The sequence below is a fragment of the Triticum aestivum genome, chromosome 7D, assembly GCF_018294505.1.
Source record: "Triticum aestivum cultivar Chinese Spring chromosome 7D, IWGSC CS RefSeq v2.1, whole genome shotgun sequence".
Lineage (NCBI taxonomy): Eukaryota > Viridiplantae > Streptophyta > Magnoliopsida > Poales > Poaceae > Triticum > Triticum aestivum.
Genome location: NC_057814.1, coordinates 138,842,554 through 138,863,293, shown reverse-complemented (window position 1 = coordinate 138,863,293; position 20,740 = coordinate 138,842,554). Strand labels below are relative to the sequence as shown.

Here is a 20,740-nt window from a genome sequence, read left to right as displayed (position 1 = left end):
CATGGAAGAGGAGGACGGGGCAGCGCGCGGAGCTGCCGGTGCGCGGCCGTGCAGCCGCGGAGGAGGCCGGCCACGGGTGCGTGTGGGGCTGCACGGTGATGAGGCGTCCACGCCGCCACTGGCAGCAGGCGGAGCAGCGCGGAGAGGAGGCGAGGCCGTGGACGCGCTTGGGAGCGGCAGCTGGCAGCAGCGGCCGGCGGTGGCGGACTGCTGGTGGCCAGAGCGGAGCGGAGGCGAGCCGGCGTAAAGCTAGATGTTGTGCCATGTATGACCATTATATGGGTGATTTATGGGGAATACCCGGCCATTTTCTGGGGCGTGTCTGACTTGCATCCGAGAGATTTTTATGGGTAGCGTATGGATGGTGTATGACCATGGTTTGACATGCATCTAGCTAGCTTGCATAGATGGTATGCGAAGGAGCGCGTTCCGGCCGTAGCAAGGCGCAGCATGGAGGGGAGCAGACGCGAGGCGCGTGGATGGATGCGGCCGAACGAAGTGAGGCCCCGCGCGCGGCGCGCGCGCGGACGGACAGCCGGCGTCGCAACGGTGGTGATGACGAAGGCGGCGAGGCCGACGACGAGGACGCGCCGTCCCGCGCGGCCGCTCCGGGGGCGGGTCGAAGTCGAGCCCCCGAGTGCTACCGGAGAGAAGGCGCGACGCCGCTGCGGTGATGACGAAGATGGTCCCGCCCGGACTGCGAAACCAGCAGCAGCGTGGTAGCATAGTAGTAGTACCACACCACAGTGGGCGCCAACTATCGTGGTATTCTCACGGGGGAGGTGTGAGGCGACAGATGCCACAAGGGCTTAGTGTGAGGGTAAGACTGCTGCTGATAAGCCCGGGAGCGGGTATGTGAGTAGCACGCGCTAGTTTACCCAGGTTCGGGGCTCTCCGGAGAGATAATACCCCTACTCCTGCATGTCTGAGTATCTGTAGTATAGCTGGTACAGAGTTGCTCCTGGAGCTGTATCCAGATAAAGTAGTAGCAAGAAGCTAACTAGCTAGTGTGGCACATGAGCCTGGCCATGTGTGGCCGTGGGAGTGTGGTGCTCCTACGTGTGTGGATGGATGGATGGATGGATGTGTGCCTTATATAGGCATGGCTAGCTTAGCATATAAGCTATGTGGTGGCATGGAAGCAAGGGGGTATGGTGGGGTGTTATGCTTGTCTCCTGGGCCACTTCATAAATAGTGCCAGGGACAAGTGACACTATAAATGATGGCATCAAGGTACATCCGTCTCATCTGCGGTATGGCCGCCACGTCGGGGTCTTGTCGATGTCGGGTCGGGCTGCAGTCGGCAGCCGGCTGGTCAGCGCAGTCAGCAGTCGGCAGCCGGCCGGATGAGCAGTCGGACGGGGAGCTGGCAGGAGCGGCCGGGTAGTCGGACTGAGGGGCTTTGCTAGCCCCGATGTCTTGAATTATTGTCTCGTCGTCTTCGGGGTATCCGTGGCCAATTACTCCGACAGTGCCCGTGCTCATCCACACCCGAACGAGTTGTGGCGAGTCACATACATCGACCGCCTGCATCTGCGTGAGCGGAAAGCTCTCCAGAATGGCCTAGCCGATTGTCGAATCCTCCTCTGTCCCAACGGGGTCGAACGGCGTAATCCGCGTCGGTGCTCGGAAGGAAGGGGTGTGGGGTTCCGGGCGCGGCGAAGGAGACAACTGCTCCACCATGTCCGAACCTCGCTGCGACGTCGTCGCCGCCTCCCTCTCTCGTTGCGATGTCGCCACAACTTCCGGGCGACGTTCTCCGCCTTGCAAGTCGGAACCGGCGAAGGGACGCCGACGGAAGAGTGGACTGCAGTCTCCGTCATGGCAGTCTGGGATGGGCTGGACGACATCTCCCGCGTTGGATCGGGACCGATGGTGAGGATTGAGGGTAAGGGTGGAGGACGGCGAGGGTTCGCGTGCGGGAAAGGTTGGACGGGCGGCGGGAGGTGAGGAAGGTTTGGTGGATTTGGTGCAAGTTGCGGTGGGGTCGGGCTGTCGGGTCCGATGTGGCGGGCGTGCTCGAGCGCCCCCATATCCGTCCCATATTTGGGCTAGATATGAGGGGTGTCGGTCAGCCCGGGCGTTTGAGCTCCGTTTGAGGGGTTGTCTAGGTCAAAAAATCGTGATCGGGCGGCCCGCCCGGGCACCCCATATTTGTCCCATATTTGGGCTGGATATGAGGGGTGCCGGTCAGCCCCGGGCATTTGAGTCCCATTTGAGGGGGTCGTCTGGGTCGAAAAATCGTGACCGGACATTGACCGGGCGGCCCACCCAGACGTATGAGACGGTTTTGAAATGTCCGGCTGTAGATGGCACTACGTGGAGGAAACTACTTGGATGACTAAGCATACAGAATGAGCCAATCTGGATTGAAGAAACAAATATTTTATTGTCTCATTATGATGACAAAAAACACATTACATGCTTCCTTGCCAATTTTTCTTTGAAAAGTTATCTTTTGGTAAGAATAACTCCTCTACGAAGATACCACACAAAGATTTTGTTTTTGAGCGGTATTTTCATCTTACAAATCCTTTTATTATTATCATCATCATCTTATTATTATTATTATTATTATAAAGGTAGATTGACTGGTATTTGCATGATATTCCATTTTCTAAAGTTACTTCTTTCTAAAACGACACCCAGTGGCAGTGAAGAAGAAGGAGAAGGCCAGTCACACAGCATGGTGCTGTGGCGGCAACGTGTCATGGATCAGCTCGCCGGTGCAACGAGTGAGTGTGTAGTCCATGACCATCGCCATCATTCAGTAAGTCAGCCAGTCAGTCAGTCACCACCCAGCAGTCCAGCGCCTTCATCATCTAGAAAAAGGAGGAGAGAAAGCAGTCCTCCCACGAAAGCAGATCACCGGCATTCTCAGTGACGACAACCCCCAATGGCTGCTCGGCTACGTGATTTCTTTTCCATCCTCCATCGCGCGCATCCTTTCCACTCCATCCAATCCATGGCCCGACGATCCTTCTCGTCGTCGTCTTGCAAAGCAGCCGGGAGTAGTGGAGTTTCATGCATGGTGACACCGCCAGATCCAGTGATCCGCCACCCATTGGCGAAGCAGGACATGAATGGAAGGTGATGCTCAGGTGGTGAGGTGAACTCAGCTAGCTTTTCGTGTGGGTGCCAAGCCTTTTGACGTAGCTAGCTCATCAGCCGTGCCTCCACAGTCCACGAGGCTACTATTGTTTTCTCTCCTCCGTGCGTGGCTGCGCGCGTACGTACGTGTCGATCGGATTTTACCACATCCTCGTGCGCCTTTTTTTAACATCAGTACAGACACAACGCTCATATACACGCACATACACTCACCCCTATGAACACACACGCACACCTTAACCCTATGAGCACCTCCGAAAGACTGAGCCGACATATCATTTTGAGATTTACGAAGTCACCGTAGGCGCCTCGTCGTCGACGGAACGTCTCCTCCCACTGAATGCGCGTCGCCGAAAATCCTGAAATGAACCCAGGAATAAATGCGAGCACCAGGATTTGAACCCTGGTGGGCTGGGCCTTGACAGGTCAATTTATGTCGTTCAGTGCCTGTATCTTGCCATCGTCATTTTCTTTGGTAGGACGTGTGGTTTATGACTAGGACAACATTACATGTTCTTTGTACAGGTCTTCGACGTCGGTTGCGACGCAGCTTGATTGCTGTGTGGTGTGCCACATCGTCATTGGTATGAGGTTGGTCTAGATGAAGCATGTATCGTAGTACTCGTGTTGGGTGCTTGGTGGATGTAACTGCTAAACCTTGTGATTGGGGTTGTAAGGGCCGAAAGACGTTGTAGCCCGGCTTCTTTGCCGCTTCTTCTATCAATACATGATATGCATGCTTATGCATATTTAAAAAAAAACATTACCTCGTGCAATGTTATTACGTATAATTACTGAATGTTATTTTTAATGAGAATCAATTTGTGATTGAATAATTAGAAATACAATGGTAACCTAAGCTCATCGGGCATCAACCATATTAGATGCTTTGGTGCTTCATAGAGACGGAGTCTTCTTTCAGCGGGATATTAGATGCGGCTGTCTAGTTTCTGCAAGATGTTGCGTTTTTGTGGCATGTTCCCAAAGTTCAAATTTAGAGCACATGAAGACGATATTTTAACCTCCCCCACAAAAAAAGATGATATTTTAACCCGTCATGCTTGTATTTTGTGTAGACCAGAAATCAACTCACCGTTTCACCCCCAAAGCTTCGCAAGTGAGCAGTTCATTCTAACATCTACATGCGAAATGTTTGAAGTTTTTCTTATTAAAACTTCAAAAAAAATCTTCTAAAACAAGAAGCGAACATGTCTTTGATGGCAGAAAATGCATGTCGAGTTGAACCTCTAAAATTTTGGATAGTTGCATTTTAGTCAGTTCTAACCAGAGTGGTCAAGTTTTTCTATGCAAGATGTGCTTGAAAGATCTTTTTTCTTTGCAGGGGTTAAAAGATATTTGTTGACAAAAGGACTTTTTTTACTAGGCATTTTGATGGAAAAGTATATATATTAAGACACATATGTAATATCACAAAAGTTCAAGTCGAAATTAAGAAAGCACAACTTGATAAACCAAAAAGACATGTGATTGCAAATAGGGTTGCGGATCAACCCCACTATTTAGCACTTTTTGTGTGTATTCCTACCCTTTAATACTAAAATTAGAAATACCATGACATGATAAATTATAACCCTTATTTTTTTATGATTTTATATTATTTAAAGGTCTTAACTGATCATTGACGCGAGAGAAATTCGAGTGCTATATAACCTTAGACATGCTACCATGTCACCATTGCATGGTAGCACCATCAATAAAAAAACTATAAAATGAAACTCAAATGAACTTTGCTTCAGTACACCCCTTAGAAAAGTTTACAGATTTCGATGCAGATTATAAGTTATAAATTTCAATAAAAATGGTGGTATATTCCTTTGCTGCAAATCGGTCTATTCAATATGTTTGATTTGTATTCTAAAAAAAGATACGTTTGATCTGCATGCTCATATAGCGACAACCTTTTCAAATAACTTTAAGAGTTGAGTAAAATTTTAAGGTGTGTGTGTGAGGGGGGGGGGGGTGGGTGTACCAGAGCAAAACTCAAACTTCAATACCTTGCCTGTTCGAAATATGCCCTAGAGGCAATAATAAAATAGTTATTATTATATTTCCTTGTTCATGATAATTGTCTATTGTTCATGCTATAATTGTATTAACCGGAAACCGTAATACATGTGTGAATACATAGACCACAACATGTCCCTAGTAAGCCTCTAGTTGACTAGCTCGTTGATCAATAGATGGTTGTGGTTTCCTGTCCATGGACATTGGATGTCATTGGTAATGGGATCACATCATTAGGAGAATGATGTGATGGACAAGACCAATCCTAAGCATAGCACAAGATCGTGTAGTTCGTTTTGCTAGAGCTTTTCTAATGTCAAGTACGTTTCCTTAGACCATGAGATTGTGCAACTCTCAGATAACGTAGGAACTCTTTGTGTGTATCAAACGTCACAACGTAACTGGGTGACTATAAAGGTGCACTACAGGTATCTCCAAAAGTGTCTGTTGGGTTGGCACGAATCGAGACTGGGATTTGTCAATCCGTGTGACGGAGAGGTATCTCTGGGCCCACTCGGTAATGCATCATCATAATGAGCTCAATGTGACTAATGAGTTAGCCATGGGATCATGCGTTACGGAACGAGTAAAGAGACTTGCCGGTAACGAGATTGAACAAGGTATAGGGATACCGACGATCGAATCTCGGGCAAGTAACATACTGATGGACAAAGGGAATTGTATACGGGATTGATTGAATCCCCGACATCGTGGTTCATCCGATGAGATCATCTGGAACATGTGGGAGCGAACATGGGTATCCAGATCCCGCTGTTGGTTATTGGCCGAAGAGAGGTCTCGGTCATGTCTGCATGGTTCCCGAACCCGTAGGGTCTACACACTTAAGGTTCGGTGACGCTAGAGTTGTTATGGGAAATAGTATGTGGTTACCGAAGGTTGTCCGGAGTCCCGGATGAGATCCCGGACGTCACGAGGAGTTCCAGAATGGTCCGGAGGTGAAGATCAATATATTGGACGAAGGGTATTGGAGTCCGGAAGTGTTCCGGGGGTACCAGGCTATGCCAGCATGACCGAAAGGTGTTTCAGGGGCCCCGACAAGTGTTGCAGGGCCTCATGGGCCAAGGGGAGGGGGCAAACCAGCCCACTAAGGGGCTGTGCGCCCCCACACCCTTTCCCACGTTACTTGGGGAGGTGGGGCGCCTCCACCTGACTTGGGAGGCAAGCCTCCACATGGTTTGGCTTGGGGGGCAAGTCTCCCTAGGGTTTTCCTAGGGAGATCCAATCTGCCCTAGCTGCCTCCCCCTCTCCCCTTCCCCCTATATATAGTGAGGGGGTGGGAGGGCTGTGGGGCACCCCTTCCCCTGGCGCAACCCTCTCCTCCTTCAACTCCTCCTCCTCCTCCATAGTAGTGCTTGGCGAAGCCCTGCCGGAGAACCACGAGCTCCATCGCCACCACGCTGTCGTGCTGCTGGAGTTCTCCCTCAACTTCTCCTCTCCCCTTGCTGGATCAAGAAGGAGGAGACGTCCCCGGGCTGTACGTGTTTTGAACGCGGAGGCGCCGTTTGTTCGGCGCTAGATCGGATCTTCCGCGATTTGAATCGCCGCGAGTACGACTCCATCATCGCATTCTTGTAACGCTTCCGCTTAGCAACCTTCAAGGGTATGAAGATGCACTCCCTCTCTCTCGTTGCTAGTATCTCCTAGATTGATCTTGGTGACACGTAGGAAAATTTTGAATTATTACCACGTTCCCCTACAGTGGTATCAGTGCCAGGTCTATGCGTAGATTCTATGCACGAGTAGAATACAAAGTAGTTGTGGGCGATGATTTGTTCAATTTGCTTACCGTTACTAGTTTTATCTTGATTCGGCGGCATTGTGGGATGAAGCGGCCCGGACCGACCTTACACATACTCTTACGTGAGACAGGTTCCACCGACTGACATGCACTTGATGCATAAGGTGGCTAGCGGGTGTCTGTCTCTCCCACTTTAGTTGGATCGGATTCGATGAAGATGGTCCTTATGAAGGGTAAATAGCAATTGGCATATCACCGTTGTGGTTTTGCGTAGGTAAGAAACGTTCTTGCTAGAAACCCATAGCAGCCACGTAAAACATGCAACAACAATTAGAGGGCGTCTAACTTGTTTTTGTAGGGTATGCTATGTGATGTGATATGACCAAAAGGATGTGATGAATGATATATGTGATGTATGAGATTGATCATGTTCTTGTAATAGGAATCACGACTTGCATGTTGATGAGTATGACAACCGGCAGGAGCCATAGGAGTTGTCTTAATTTATTGTATGACCTGCGTGTCAATGAAAAATGCCATGTAATTACTTTACTTTATTGCTAACCGTTAGCCATAGTAGTTGAAGTAATAGTTGGCGAGACAACTTCATGAAGACACGACTATGGACATCATGATGATGGAGATCATGGTGTCATGCCGGTGATGAAGGTGATCATGCCGCGCCTCGAAGATGGAGATCAAAGTCGCAAGATGATATTGGCCATATCATGTCACTTTATGATTTGCATGTGATGTTTGTCATGGTTGCATCTTATTTTCTTAGAACGACGGTAGCATAAATAAGATGATCCCTCACTAAAATTTCAAGAAAAGTGTTCCCCCTAACTGTGCACCGTTGCGAAGGTTCGTTGTTTCGAAGCACCAAGTGATGATCGGGTGTGATAGATTCTAACATTCGCATACAACGGGTGTAAGCCAGATTTACACATGCAAAACACTTAGGTTGACTTGATGAGCCTAACATGTACAGACATGGCCTCGGAACACGAGAGACCGAAAGGTCGAACATGAGTCGTATAGTAGATACGATCAACATGGAGATGTTCACCGTTGATGACTAGTCCGTCTCACGTGATGATCGGACACGGCCTAGTCGATTCGGATCATGTATCACTTAGATGACTAGAGGGATGTCTATCTGAGTGGGAGTTCATTAAATAATTTGATTAGATGAGCTTAATTATCATGAACCTAGTCTAAATTGTTTTTGCAAACTACGTTGTGGATTAATAGCTCGTGCTTTAGCTCATTGTTTTAATACGTTCCCAGAGAAAGACTAAGTTGAAATATATTGTAAGAAGTTGTGCGGACTAGGGCCGTTGTCTGAGGATGGTCCTCATTGCTACACAGAAGGCTTCTGTCCTTGATGCACCGCTCGTTATGCCAACCCCTCTAGCGTTGTCTGTGGATGTTGTGAATATCTGGCAGACACGTTCTGATGACTACCTGATAGTTTAGTGCGCCATGCTTTACGGCTTTGAATCGGGGCTCCAAAGGCGTTTTGAACACCATGGAACATCTGAGATGTTCCAAGAGTTGAAATTGGAATTTCAGGCTCATGCCCGTGTTGAGAGGTTTGAGACCTCTGACAAGATCTTTGCCTACAAGATGGAGGAGAATAGCTTAGCAAGTGAGCATGTGCTCAGAATGTGTGGGTACTTCAATCGCTTGAATCAAGTGGGAGTTAATCTTCCAGATAAGAGAGTGATTGACAAAGTTCTCCAGTCACTATCACCAAGCTACTAGAGTTTCGTGATGAACTATAACATGCAAGGGAAGATGATCCCGAAGTTGTTCGTCGTGCTTAAGGCCGTAAAGGTAGAAATCAAGAAGGAGCATCAAGTGTTGATGGTTAACAAGACCACTGGTTTCAAAGAAGGGCAAGGGCAAGAAAGGGAAACTTCATGAATGGCAAGCCAGTTGCCGCTCTAGTGAAGAAACCCAAGAACCCAAACCCGAGACGAAGTGCTTCTATTAGGGGAACTGTCACTGGTAGCGGAACTACCTCAAATACTTGGTCGATAAGAAGGCTGGTAACTTCAACGAAAGTATATTTGATATATGTGTTATTGATGTGTACCTTACTAGTACTCCTAGTAGCACATGGGTATTAGATATCGGTTCAGTTGCTAATATTGGTAACTCGAAACAAAAGCTACGGAATAAACGGAGACTAGCTAAGGGAGAGGTGACGATGTGTGTTGAAAGTGTTTCCAAGGTTGATGTGATCACCATCGCACGCTCCCTCTACCTTCGGGGTTAGTATTGAACCTAGATAAATGTTGTTTGCATTGGTGTCTGCGTTGAGCATCAACATGATTAGATCATGTTTATTGCAATACGATTATTCAGTTAAGTCAGAGAATAATGGTTATTCTGTTTACATGAATAACACCTTCTATGGTCATGCACCCAATGTGAATGGTTTATTGAATCTCGGTCGTAGTGATACACATGTTCATAACATTGATGCCAAAAGATGTAGATTTGATAATGATAGTACCACTTTCTTGTGGCACTGCCGCTCAGGTCATATTGGTGTAAAGCGCATGAAGAACCTCCATGCCGATGGACTTTTGGAGTCACTTGATTTTGAATCACCTCACACATGCGAACCATGCCTTATTGGCAAGATGACTAAAACCCCGTTTTCTGGAAAAATGGAACGGGCAAGTGACTTGTTAGAAATCATACATGCTGGTGTGTGCGGTCCGATGAGTGTTGACGCGTGCGGTGGATATCGTTATTTTCTCACCTTCGCCGATGAATTAAGTAGATACGGGTATATTTACTTCATGAAGCATAAGTCTGAAACATTTGAAAAGATCAAACAATTTCAGAGTGAAGTTGAGAATCATCATAACAAGAAGGTCAAGTTCCTACAATCTGATCAAGGGGAGAGAATCTGAGTTATGAGTTTGGCAATCACATAAGACAAGGTGGAATCGTTTCACAGTTGACGCCACCTGGAACACCAAAGCATAATGGTGTGTCCAAATGTCGTAATTGAACCATATTGGATATGGTGCGATCTATGATGTCTCTTACCGATCTACCGCTATCATTTTGGGGTTATGCATTAGAGACAATTACATTCACTTTAAATAGGGCACCATCTAAGTCCGTGGAGACGACACCGTATGAACTATGGTTTGGCAAGAAACCTAAGTTGTTGTTTCTTAAGGTTTAGGGCTATGATGCTTATGTCGATAGGCTTCGGCCAGAAAAGCTCGAACCCAAAGCGGAAAATTGTGTCTTCATAGAATACCCATACAAGCCGATTGGGTATACTTTCTATCTCAGATCTGAGGGCAAAGTGTTTGTCGCTAGGAACAGGTCCTTTCTCGAGAAAGAGTTTCTCTCGAAAGAATTGAGTGGGAGGGAAGTAGAACTTGATGAGGTACTCCCTCTTGAACCGGAGAGTAGCGCAGCTCAGGAAGATGTTTCTGTGCTGTCTGCACCGACTAGAGAGGAAGTTAATGATGATGATCATGAAACTTCGGATCAAGTTTCTATTGAACTTCATAGGTCCACGAGGATACGTTCCGCGCCAGAGTGGTACGGCAACCCTGTCCTGGAAATCATGTTGTTAGACAACAGTGAACCTTCGAACTATGAAGAAGCAATGGCGGGCCCGGATTCCAATAAATGGCTTGAGGCCATGAAATCTGAGATAGGATCCATGTATGAAAACGAAATATGGACTTTGACAGACTTGCCCGATGATCGGTAAGCCATAGAGAATAAATGGATCTTTAAGAAGAAGACTGACGTGGATGGTAATGTGACCATCTATAAGGCTCGGCTTGTCGCTAAGGGTTATCGACAAGTTCAAGGGGTTGACTACGATGAGACCTTCTCACCCGTAGCGAAGCTGAAGTCCGTCTGAATCATGTTAGCAATTAACGCATTCTACGATTATGAGATATGGCAAATGGACGTCAAAACGTCATTCCTTAATGGTTTCCTTAAGGAAGAATTGTATATGATGCAGCCGGAAGGTTTTGTCGATCCTGAAAATGCTGACAAGGTATGCAAGCTCCAGCGCTACATCTATGGGCTGGTGCAAGCATCTCGGAGTTGGAACATTCGCTTTGATGAGATGATCAAAGCGTTTGGGTTTACGCAGACTTATGGAGAAGCCCGTGTTTACAAGAAAGTGAGTGGGAGCTCTGTAGCATTTCTCATATTATATGTGGATGTCATATTATTGATGGGAAATGATATAGAACTTTTGGATAGCATAAAGGCCTACTTGAATAAGTGTTTTTCAATGAAGGACCTTGGAAAAGCTGCTTACATATTAGGCATCAAGATCTATAGAGATAGATCGAGACGCCTCATTGGTCTTTCACAAAGCACATACCTTGACAAGATATTGAAGAAGTTCAATATGGATCGGTCCAAGAAGGGGTTCTTGCCTGTATTACAATGTATGAGACTGAGCACGGCTCAATGCCCGACCTCGGCAGAAGATAGAGAAAAGATGTGTGTCATCCCCTATACCTCAGCCATAGGGTCTATTATCTATGCCATGCTGTGTACCAGACCTGATGTGAACCTTGCCGTAAGTTTGGTAGGGAGGTACCAAAGTAATCCCGGCATGAAACACTGGACAGCGATCAAGAATATCCTGAAGTACCTGAAAAGGACTAAGGATATGTTTCTCGTTTATGGAGGTGATGAAAAGCTCGTCGTAAAGGGTTACGTCGATGCTAGCTTCGACACAGATCTGGATGACTCCAAGTCACAAACCGGATACGTGTACATGTTGAATGGTGGGGCAGTCAGCTGGTGCAGTTGCAAGCAAAGCGTCATGACGGGATCTACATGTGAAGCAAAGTACATCGCTGCCTCGGAGGCAGCACAGGAAGCAGTCTGGATGAAGGAGTTCATCACCGACCTAGGAGTTATTCCCAATGCGTCGGGCCCGATGACTCTCTTCTGTGACAACACTGGAGCTATTGCCCTTGCCAAGGAGCCTAGGTTTCACAAGAAGACCAGGCTTCTAAAGCGTCGCTTCAACTCCATTTGTGAATACATTCAAGATGAAGACATAGATATTTGTAAAGTGCATACGGATCTAAATGTCGCAGATCCGTTGACTAAACCTCTTCCACGAGCAAAACATGATCAACACCAGAACTCTATGGGTGTTTGATTCATCACAATGTAACTAGATTATTGACTCCAGTGCAAGTGGGATACTGTTGGAAAGATGCCCTAGAGGCAATAATAAAATAGTTATTATTATATTTCCTTGTTCATGATAATTGTCTATTGTTCATGCTATAATTGTATTAACCGGAGACCGTAATACATGTGTGAATACATAGACCACAACATGTCCCTAGTAAGCCTCTAGTTGACTAGCTCGTTGATCAATAGATGGTTGTGGTTTCCTGTCCATGGACATTGGATGCCATTGATAACGGGATCACATCATTAGGAGAATGATGTGATGGACAAGACCCGATCCTAAGCATAGCACAAGATCGTGTAGTTCGTTTTGCTAGAGTTTTTCTAATGTCAAGTATTGTTTCCTTAGACCATGAGATTGTGCAACTCCTGAATACCGTAGGAATTCTTTGGGTGTATCAAACGTCACAACTTAACTGGGTTACTATAAAGGTGCACTACAGGTATCTCCGAAAGTGTGTGTTGGGTTGGCACGAATCGAGACTGGGATTTGTCAATCCGTGTGACGGAGAGGTATCTCTGGGCCCACTCAGTAATGCATCATCATAATGAGCTCAGTGTGACTAATGAGTTAGCCATGGGATCATGCGTTACGAAATGTGTAAAGAGACTTGCCGGTAACGAGATTGAACAAGGTATAGGGATACCAACGATCGAATCTCGGGCAAGTAACATACCGATGGACAAAGGGAATTGTATACAGGATTGATTGAATCCCCGACATCGTGGTTCATCCGATGAGATCATCTGGAACATGTGGGAGCCAACATGGGTATCCAGATCCCGCTGTTGGTTATTGGCCGGAGAGAGGTCTCGGTCAAGTCTGCATGGTTCCCCAACCCGTAGGGTCTACACACTTAAGGTTCGGTGACGCTAGAGTTGTTATGGGAAATAGTATGTGGTTACCGAAGGTTGTCCGGAGTCCCGGATGAGATCTTGGACATCATGAGGAGTTCCAGAATGGTCCGGAGGTGAAGATCGATATATTGGACGAAGGGTATTGGAGTCCGGAAGTGTTCCGGGGGTACCAGGCTATGCCAGCATGACCGAAAGGTGTTTCGGGGGACCCCGGCAAGTGTTGCAGGGCCTCATGGGCCAAGGGGAGGGGGCAAACCAGCCCACTAAGGGGTTGTGCGCCCCACACCCTTTCCCACATTACTTGGGGAGGTGGGGCGCCTCCACCTGACTTGGGAGGCAAGCCTCCACCTGGTTTGGCTTGGGGGGCAAGTCTTCCTAGGGTTTTCCTAGGGAGATCCAATCTGCCCTGGCCGCCGCCCCCTAGGGGAAACCCTAGGACGCCTCCCCCTTTCCCCTTCCCCCTATATATAGTGAGGGGGTGGGAGGGCAGCGGGGCACCCCTTCCCCTGGCGCAGCCCTCTCCTCCTCCGACTCCTCCTCCTCTGTAGTGCTTGGCGAAGCCTTGCCGGAGAACCACGAGCTCCATCGCCACCACGTCGTCGTGCTGCTGGAGTTCTCCCTCAACTTCTCCTCTCCCCTTGCTGGATCAAGAAGGAGGAGACGTCCCCGGGCTGTACGTGTGTTGAACGCGGAGGCGCCGTCCGTTCGGCGCTAGATCGGATCTTCCAAGATTTGAATCGCCGCGAGTACGACTCCATCAACCGCGTTCTTGTAACGCTTCCGCTTAGCGATCTTCAAGGGTATGAAGATGCACTCTGTCTCCCTCGTTGCTAGTATCTCCTAGATTGATCTCGGTGACACGTAGGAAATTTTTGAATTATTCCTATATTCCCCTACATTGCCAACATTGTATCATGATGTATCTTCTACAATGTGAAGAGAAGAATTCATGTCCAAATTTGGTTGACATGTTAGGTAAAAAGCCGGGGGCTGCTTTAAGTACATAGTAGCACTAGTAGAAAACATGGCTTTCGTCCACTCTCAATGTACACATTAGTCCCGGTTGCATTCGAACCGGGACTAATGTGAGCATTAGTCCCGGTTCATGCGGCTAGGGCGTCGGGAAGGCACTAGTCCCGGTTTAAATGGGACCTTTAGTCCCGGTTTGAGACACGAACCGGGACTAAAGGGTGCGATGCCCTTTAGTCCCGGTTCGTATCTCAAACCGGGACTAAATGGGTTCAAACTCTACCCCCCCCCCCCTTGTATCGCCATTTCAGTTAAAAAAAGAAAATGATAAAAACTTCAAAAATAAAAATCCTTCGAGATCTAGTTATGTTACTACATGTACAAGTTAGGAAAATTTAAAAACATAAATTTGGACATGTTTTGCAAAGAAGTGTGATGAAAAAGTAAAACGACTATATCTTTTGCATACGATGTCGAAAGAAACGTATAATATATCAAAATGTTCAGCACGAAAATCCGCATCCGATTTTGGTGCCGTAGGCCGTTTTGCAATTTTTTAGAATCCTCAAATTCTAAAACGAAAAAAAGATATGCTCAAATTTCAGGTTTTTTTTTGAATTTTGGTTAAATTTGGTCAAACTGTGGTCAAACTACTTATTCAAGAAATATTAGTGTTACTAAATAATTATTCAAGAATATTAGTGTTACTAAATAATTATTTAAGTTTTTTTGAATTTTGGTCAAACTATGGTCAAACTACTTATTCAAGAAATATTAGTGTTACTAAATAATTATTGGTTTTAAGAATAATAGTTTCAAACTCAAACGGTGTAACGTGTGACTTCATGCTCAACTTCAACTCCTAAGGGTTGATAGGATTGACAGCTTACTATTATGAGGAAAACAACAAGTGCAGACTTGAAAACAAGGGGAAATAGAACTCTAAAGTTAAGCGTGCTCAGCCTAGAGTAGTGAGAGGATGGGTGACCGGTCGAGAAGACAGCGGCCACGTGGATGGCCTTTAGTCCCGGTTCGTAACACAACCGGGACTAAATGGGGGCCTTTAGTCCCGGTTCCAGAACCGGGACTAAAGGCCCTCTGGAACCGGGAGAAAAGGCCCGTTTTGTACTAGTGTAGGTACGCCCTGCACCAACTATAGTGGCTCTATACTCTCGCGAGATAGGCGACTCGATCTGCTCGCCTCTGCCAGTGCCGCCGGAGGTCTACCTTATCTTTTGTGGCCTTAGGCCATGCATATGTGGTGGATGTCGGCCTTTGCCAATGGGAGGGCTTATGCTGAGTTTATAGATGTCTTTTGGTGTCCTTTTTGCGTTTGTTTCCTGCTCAGGAAGACGAGGTGACAGCGGCTCCCTGAAGATGGAATAAATTTCTTCCCGCCGAGTGCCCGCCCCGCTGGTGCATTTAGCGTCATTAGAGGGCATGTGGAGATCAGAGTTTGTATTCGGCGGATCTAGTTTTCGTTCGTCTAAGTTGGTATGCCTACAGGTTGGATAATTTTGATATACACTTCTCTTTATCGGTGATGATTTCTGTTCTGGCGTGCTGTGCTGGTCCTTTGGTGTCTTAGCACGACGACTTCTCGGCTGTCTAATACAATAATACTTGCCCAGCTTCTGTAAGGGAGAGGTGATGACAACGGCGCGCCTTCGGCTCGCTCCAATGCTTGTAGTCGTCGCTAGGTGGTCTGCGAACCTAAATGTAATTTTTGTTATTTCTGGTGTTCTTTGTACGGCCATGGTAATGGATGAATACGGTTTAAAGTTTTTTTTAGAAAAAAAAGGTAGAAAGCTGGGGCAGGGAGGGAATTATGAGCAGTATGCCTGAAGAGAGAGGGGTGAATCAACTATTTACTGAAGAATTTACCAAAAAAAGTACTGTATGAACATTGCGTTTCCAACTGAGTTTTTGCAGAGTGCCAGGTGTTGGAGACCTATATGCACACGCAAAGTTCGAGAATTCCCAATGATTTTTAGTGGTGCTTTCACGCCTGGGTAGGTAGCAACTAGTACTACTAGTAGCAAGAACGGTAACACTCGCACACTAGAACTCCTCCCCCCGGTCCACGTTGACGGCTGCGAAAGCTGCGGTGTCGCGGTAACTTGTTGCGGCGCACCATGTTCTTACCATCACCATGCCTCCATGCCTCGGAGACATCTAAGATCTGGCGTTGCCACGCGTCTGAGGATCTTTTGGGGGCGCGCGACGAGTCGACCGATGCGACGGAATGATTGGAGACCGGAGGAGACGTCAATTTGTCGCGACGGCGACAGCTTGGCGTGTTCCCCGACCCCGCCAGCTCATCCACCTGGAGGGACGGTGGCTCGTCGTGCCGTCTCGCCTCTGGCTGTTTCCCGGCGCTGCCGATCGATCGCGGCCTGTGCGCCAGCTGCGTGCCGCACCCCGGACACGAACAGGGGAGGGAGGCTCGGAGGTTCTTCAGTTCCTTTTCCCCGGGTCGATCGGCCGCTCTCCATCGCCCAAGGAAAACGAAGGCTCCTGAGTTTTTAGCCGTTGAGTTGAATCATCTCTGTAAATTGGATCATCTCTATTCTTTTTAATGAACTGCAGGATCACCTTGCCTTCGCGATGACTTTTTTCAACAAAGAAGAAGCAATGGTCTAAATTTTGACTTTATGTTTGAAAAAAATCAGATTATAATGTAAATAAGTCATGCAACACCGAAATAGGAGGAGTGTGTTTGGTAATCTAACACCGAGCCCATGCTCATTTGCTCTCTATAAAAAAAAGTAAATTCAAATAAAATAGTACATAAATTTTAAAACTAAAAAAATTGCAACGACGATGCTCGAGTGCGCTAGGTGCGTGCAAAATTTTGTGGTGGAATGACATTCGAGGAGCTCTTAAAAATAGGGGTCTAAACAGTGCTCTTTTTGGAAGTTTCTTTGATAGACAAATTTTTTTGTTTGCCCAGAGCTCCTCGGATGTCAATTTTACCATGAACTTTGTGCACCCACCTAGCGCACTCAAGCATCTTCGATGCAAAAAAAATCACCTTGTTTTGAATTTATTTGCTATTTTTCACGCTGCTTTCGAGTGGAATGATGTGCATAACTCTAGTACAATATTCAGTTTGACATAATTCCCAATTTTTTTTTATCAAAAGCATATGATCGGGTGGTACAAACATGTAAATATTACTGGACTAAATGGTATAATCATGATCATGTAAAATGCAACTAAAATAACCATCGGTGTATTCATGAATCGGCCTAGGCATAGTCTTCTCCGAATGGACAAAAGATGTAGGGGTATTAAGGTCGAGACGTCTTTCAATCATGTAAGACGTTATATTCGACGGCGTTGGGAGATAGTAGAGGGTGGTCACCGCAACAATGAAGGGAGACAACGAGAAAGATTCTAGTGCTACCACCACTTTGGAGCGTTGCTCGAATCTAAATCACGATAACATGTATAAAAGGTTGTAAAGCATAATTCGTTAAAAAAGGGAACAAAGTGAGTTGACAAGAGGTTTATACCAATGTAAATTTGATCTACACACAGAGAAACAAGAAGCAACGAAGATATCACTATATATGAATAATGTCCGACATGTTCTCTTTTGTGCTTTTATGTTGCGTAACACTATTCCCAGCGGGATCTTTGTGCCGTTTCTATGTGTAGATTAATTTTACATTTAACTTCTTGTAGCATTATAAAACTATATCTCATGTCGACACACATTATTGTTTCTATTTTTCTATAACTTCCTAGTGGTATATCAAGTAGCCTTCTTCCCCGCTTCCGAAATATAAACCATATTTATTTTAATAGTCAAATGCTTTTATGTTTGATCACGTTTATAGAAAGAAAACATAAAATTTAGATTACAAACTACCCCGCCAAAAAAAATCTAGATTACGAGCTAAGCAAAAAAGATATGTAAATATATTGCGTGATGAGTATAACGGCACTGATTTGGCAGTGTAGATATTTTTCTCTATATGCACTTGATCAAACATAGTTAAACTGAACTTTAAGAAGAAAAAAACACGGGTGAGTTTTTTTTTTTTGCGAGGTACTCGTGTCCAGCAGCGGAAGCCACTGTAGAAAAGGCGGAGAAGAGTGGTGGTATCCGAGAGCAAAAATGTGCATTTCATACTGACAGCCGAGGAGAAGGAGGAGGAGGAGGAGGAAGACGGTTGATGCTACCAAAGAAAGAGTGGCAAAGGCCAAAGGGACAGCAAGTGAAACGGAATCCAGCAAAAGCGGTTGCGAGCTCCGTGTGCGCATAGCCAAATACTCCTGGAAAAAACCGGAAAGGTTCCATTCACAAAATGGCATCGGAGCCATAAATTCGGAGAGAGAAATGCCTGAGGCCGGGGGCCGACGGCCCCACGCCCATGAAGTCAGAATCGCATCACTGACGAGGAGGGAGGGAGGGAAAAGTATCCCCCGCAGATTCCGATGGACGGCCCGGATCCCCCGATTCCCTCCCACCCCGCCGCCCCTCCTTAACTAGCCCCGCCCTCCCTCCTCCTCCCTCCCTCCTCACCTCGCCACTCGCCATCCCCCACTCCCTCTCAGCTCGGCCCTCTCCGACTCCGTCCGTCCGGCCGGCCGGTGGAACCTAGGCGGAGAGGGGCGATGACGACGCTGGGGAAGAGGCACCGGAACAGCAGCTCGATGCGGCGGACCACGAGCATGTCGGGCTTCGCGGTGCCGCCGGAGGAGGAGGCGGGTGCGGGGCGCCCGCCCACGCGGGCGGCCAGGGGCGCCTCGGCAGCGCCGGCGCAGACGGAGTGGGGCGCCGCCTCGGCCGCCTTCCAGAGGCGCCACTCGGGGGACTTCAACGCCGCCGTGGAGACGGCCGCCTTCCTCAAGGCCTGCGGCCTCTGCTGCCGCCGCCTCGGCCCCGGCCGCGACACCTTCATATACATGTAAGCCTCGAGCCTGCCGTCGTTTGGTTTTCTCTCCGACTTCGTTATCTTCCGTGAAAATACTGCATAATCATTTTGCTGCCATGAGACGTGAAAGATCGAACTTTTTTTCTTCCCTAGAGCAGTTTTGCTTTGTTTTACGTACGTAGCAGATTTGATTCGTTCACGCTGATCTTTGGTATTCGAGGTTGATGGTTAATCTAATCTTGCCCTTCTTATCCCGGCTCTATGTTTTTAGAGAAATTATTTTGTGACTTGGGGCTTTAATTTGGTTGACGAAACGAACACCGGCTTGATCTGATGGCCTCCTGTTTTTGGCAGAGCAACAATCAAATGCAACAAAACAATCGATTGGTTTTAGTCGTTGCATTTCTCTTCTCCCCACCTTTGGAGGGGAAGAAGGAATCAATTTGTGTGTGTGTGATGACAAGAACACTCAAAAACAATGAGTTGTTTCTCTTTCGTCCAGCGGTGCACTCTGTAACAACCTCTGCATCATTCATAGGATGTTGAGTGGGTCTCCCACCTCCAATAATACCACTCACTCACAGACCACAGATCTGCATTTCTTGTCCTGGCAGACAGATTGCTGATTAATTGATGGAACATGCCATCTACAACCAATGATCACCGAGCTTAATATTTCTTGTTGCGTCGTGCAGGGGCGAGGTGGCCTTCTGCAGCCTGGAGTGCAGGCAGCAGCAGATGAACCTGGACGAGCTCAAGGAGAAGAAGTGCTTCCCGGCGACCGGCAGCGGCGGCTCCGACGGCACCAGCGGCACCGTGGCCGCCGCCTAGCATCGACCGATCGAGCTAAAACAACAGAAAATCGTTGGCGCCCTCTACCAGGGAACCAAACCCGTTAATTAGTTTCTGTCAGCATATGTGCATGATATATATCCTATGTCGTGTTATTGTGTATATTGCTGGCTCAGGTTGTGAGCCAGGATTAATGGAAGGGGATGTAGAGATTGGAATTGGGGCTAGGTGAAAAGCTTGCAGGTGGCTTCGGCGCACCTGTTCTCAGGTGTGCCGAGCACAAGGGGGGATATTTTGTATCCTGGTGCAGAATTAGGTCATGAGATTTGGAGCTAGTACTGTTAATTTTTTCCAAAATGAATCAAGAACTTGAGCTCTCCAAGTTGTCTGAAAGTCTGTCCCCTTCTTGGACTTTTGAAATGTTGTTTGTGTTCTGTAGAATCTTGACAGAGTAGATATTTCCACAAAGCCTTTTTTTTACCATTCCACCAGGAGTTTCACCATTAACCTTGGCGACTGACTGATTGATCGATCGACCACTCATCACATGGTGCTCAAATATTCCTTGCATTGTTATAAACAGGCTGGTTGTATGTGCAGCATGACACTGACATGTGGGGTGATTATGTTAACCGGTTTTATTATTGACCTTGACTAAGCCACATGCTCTGCAAATTATTTGGCACTTGGTTGTAATTGGATCAAGATCTGGCCATTGATCTGTCCTGCATCTGCCTGCATGAAGCAGCGACATGTTAGTAGAATCTCACAGGTAGTACTACTACCTACTATTGGCTTACCAAATCTGGCGGTGCCTGATCAGAGCCCAGCTGCTAAATCCAGATGGGATCCCAATTTGCAGGTTTTGGTAAACCCCAAAACCTGTGACAGCCGCCCGATTAAACTATACTGCTACTGCAGCACACTCACTTGGGCATAGTGCAGCATTTTGCAGGATCTGATGCTTGCGACAGCGATGAAAACGTATCCAGCAGAGGAGATCTCACCGCCGTCTGAGTAACATGAGAGCCTCCCCTGGTTGGTTCAATGGAGTGCAAAGCAAGTTGCTTGCTTGCGCGATGGCGGAGCGCAAAGCAACAAAATGGTCCCTCCTTTAAAA

General features: G+C 47.1%; 1 protein-coding gene across 1 annotated transcript; it reads left to right on the top strand.

Moving 5' to 3' along the window:
• The first annotated feature begins 18,424 nt into the window (after nucleotides 1-18,424).
• Nucleotides 18,425-20,013, top strand: LOC101290658 (FCS-Like Zinc finger 6). Its single transcript, XM_044586526.1, has 2 exons — nucleotides 18,425-18,861; nucleotides 19,524-20,013. The coding sequence occupies exons 1-2, from the start codon at nucleotides 18,569-18,571 to the stop codon at nucleotides 19,657-19,659; spliced, it is 429 nt and encodes a 142-aa protein (XP_044442461.1). The 5' UTR covers nucleotides 18,425-18,568; the 3' UTR covers nucleotides 19,660-20,013.
• The last annotated feature ends 727 nt before the right edge of the window (nucleotides 20,014-20,740 follow it).

Excerpts from the sequence above, each read along its gene's own strand:
- LOC101290658 (XM_044586526.1), top strand. The coding sequence starts at position 18,569 with ATGACGACGCTGGGGAAGAGGCACCGGAACAGCAGCTCGATGCGGCGG. Across the intron at positions 18,862-19,523 it reads CGCGACACCTTCATATACAT|GGGCGAGGTGGCCTTCTGCA; the intron begins GTAAGCCTCGAG and ends TGCGTCGTGCAG.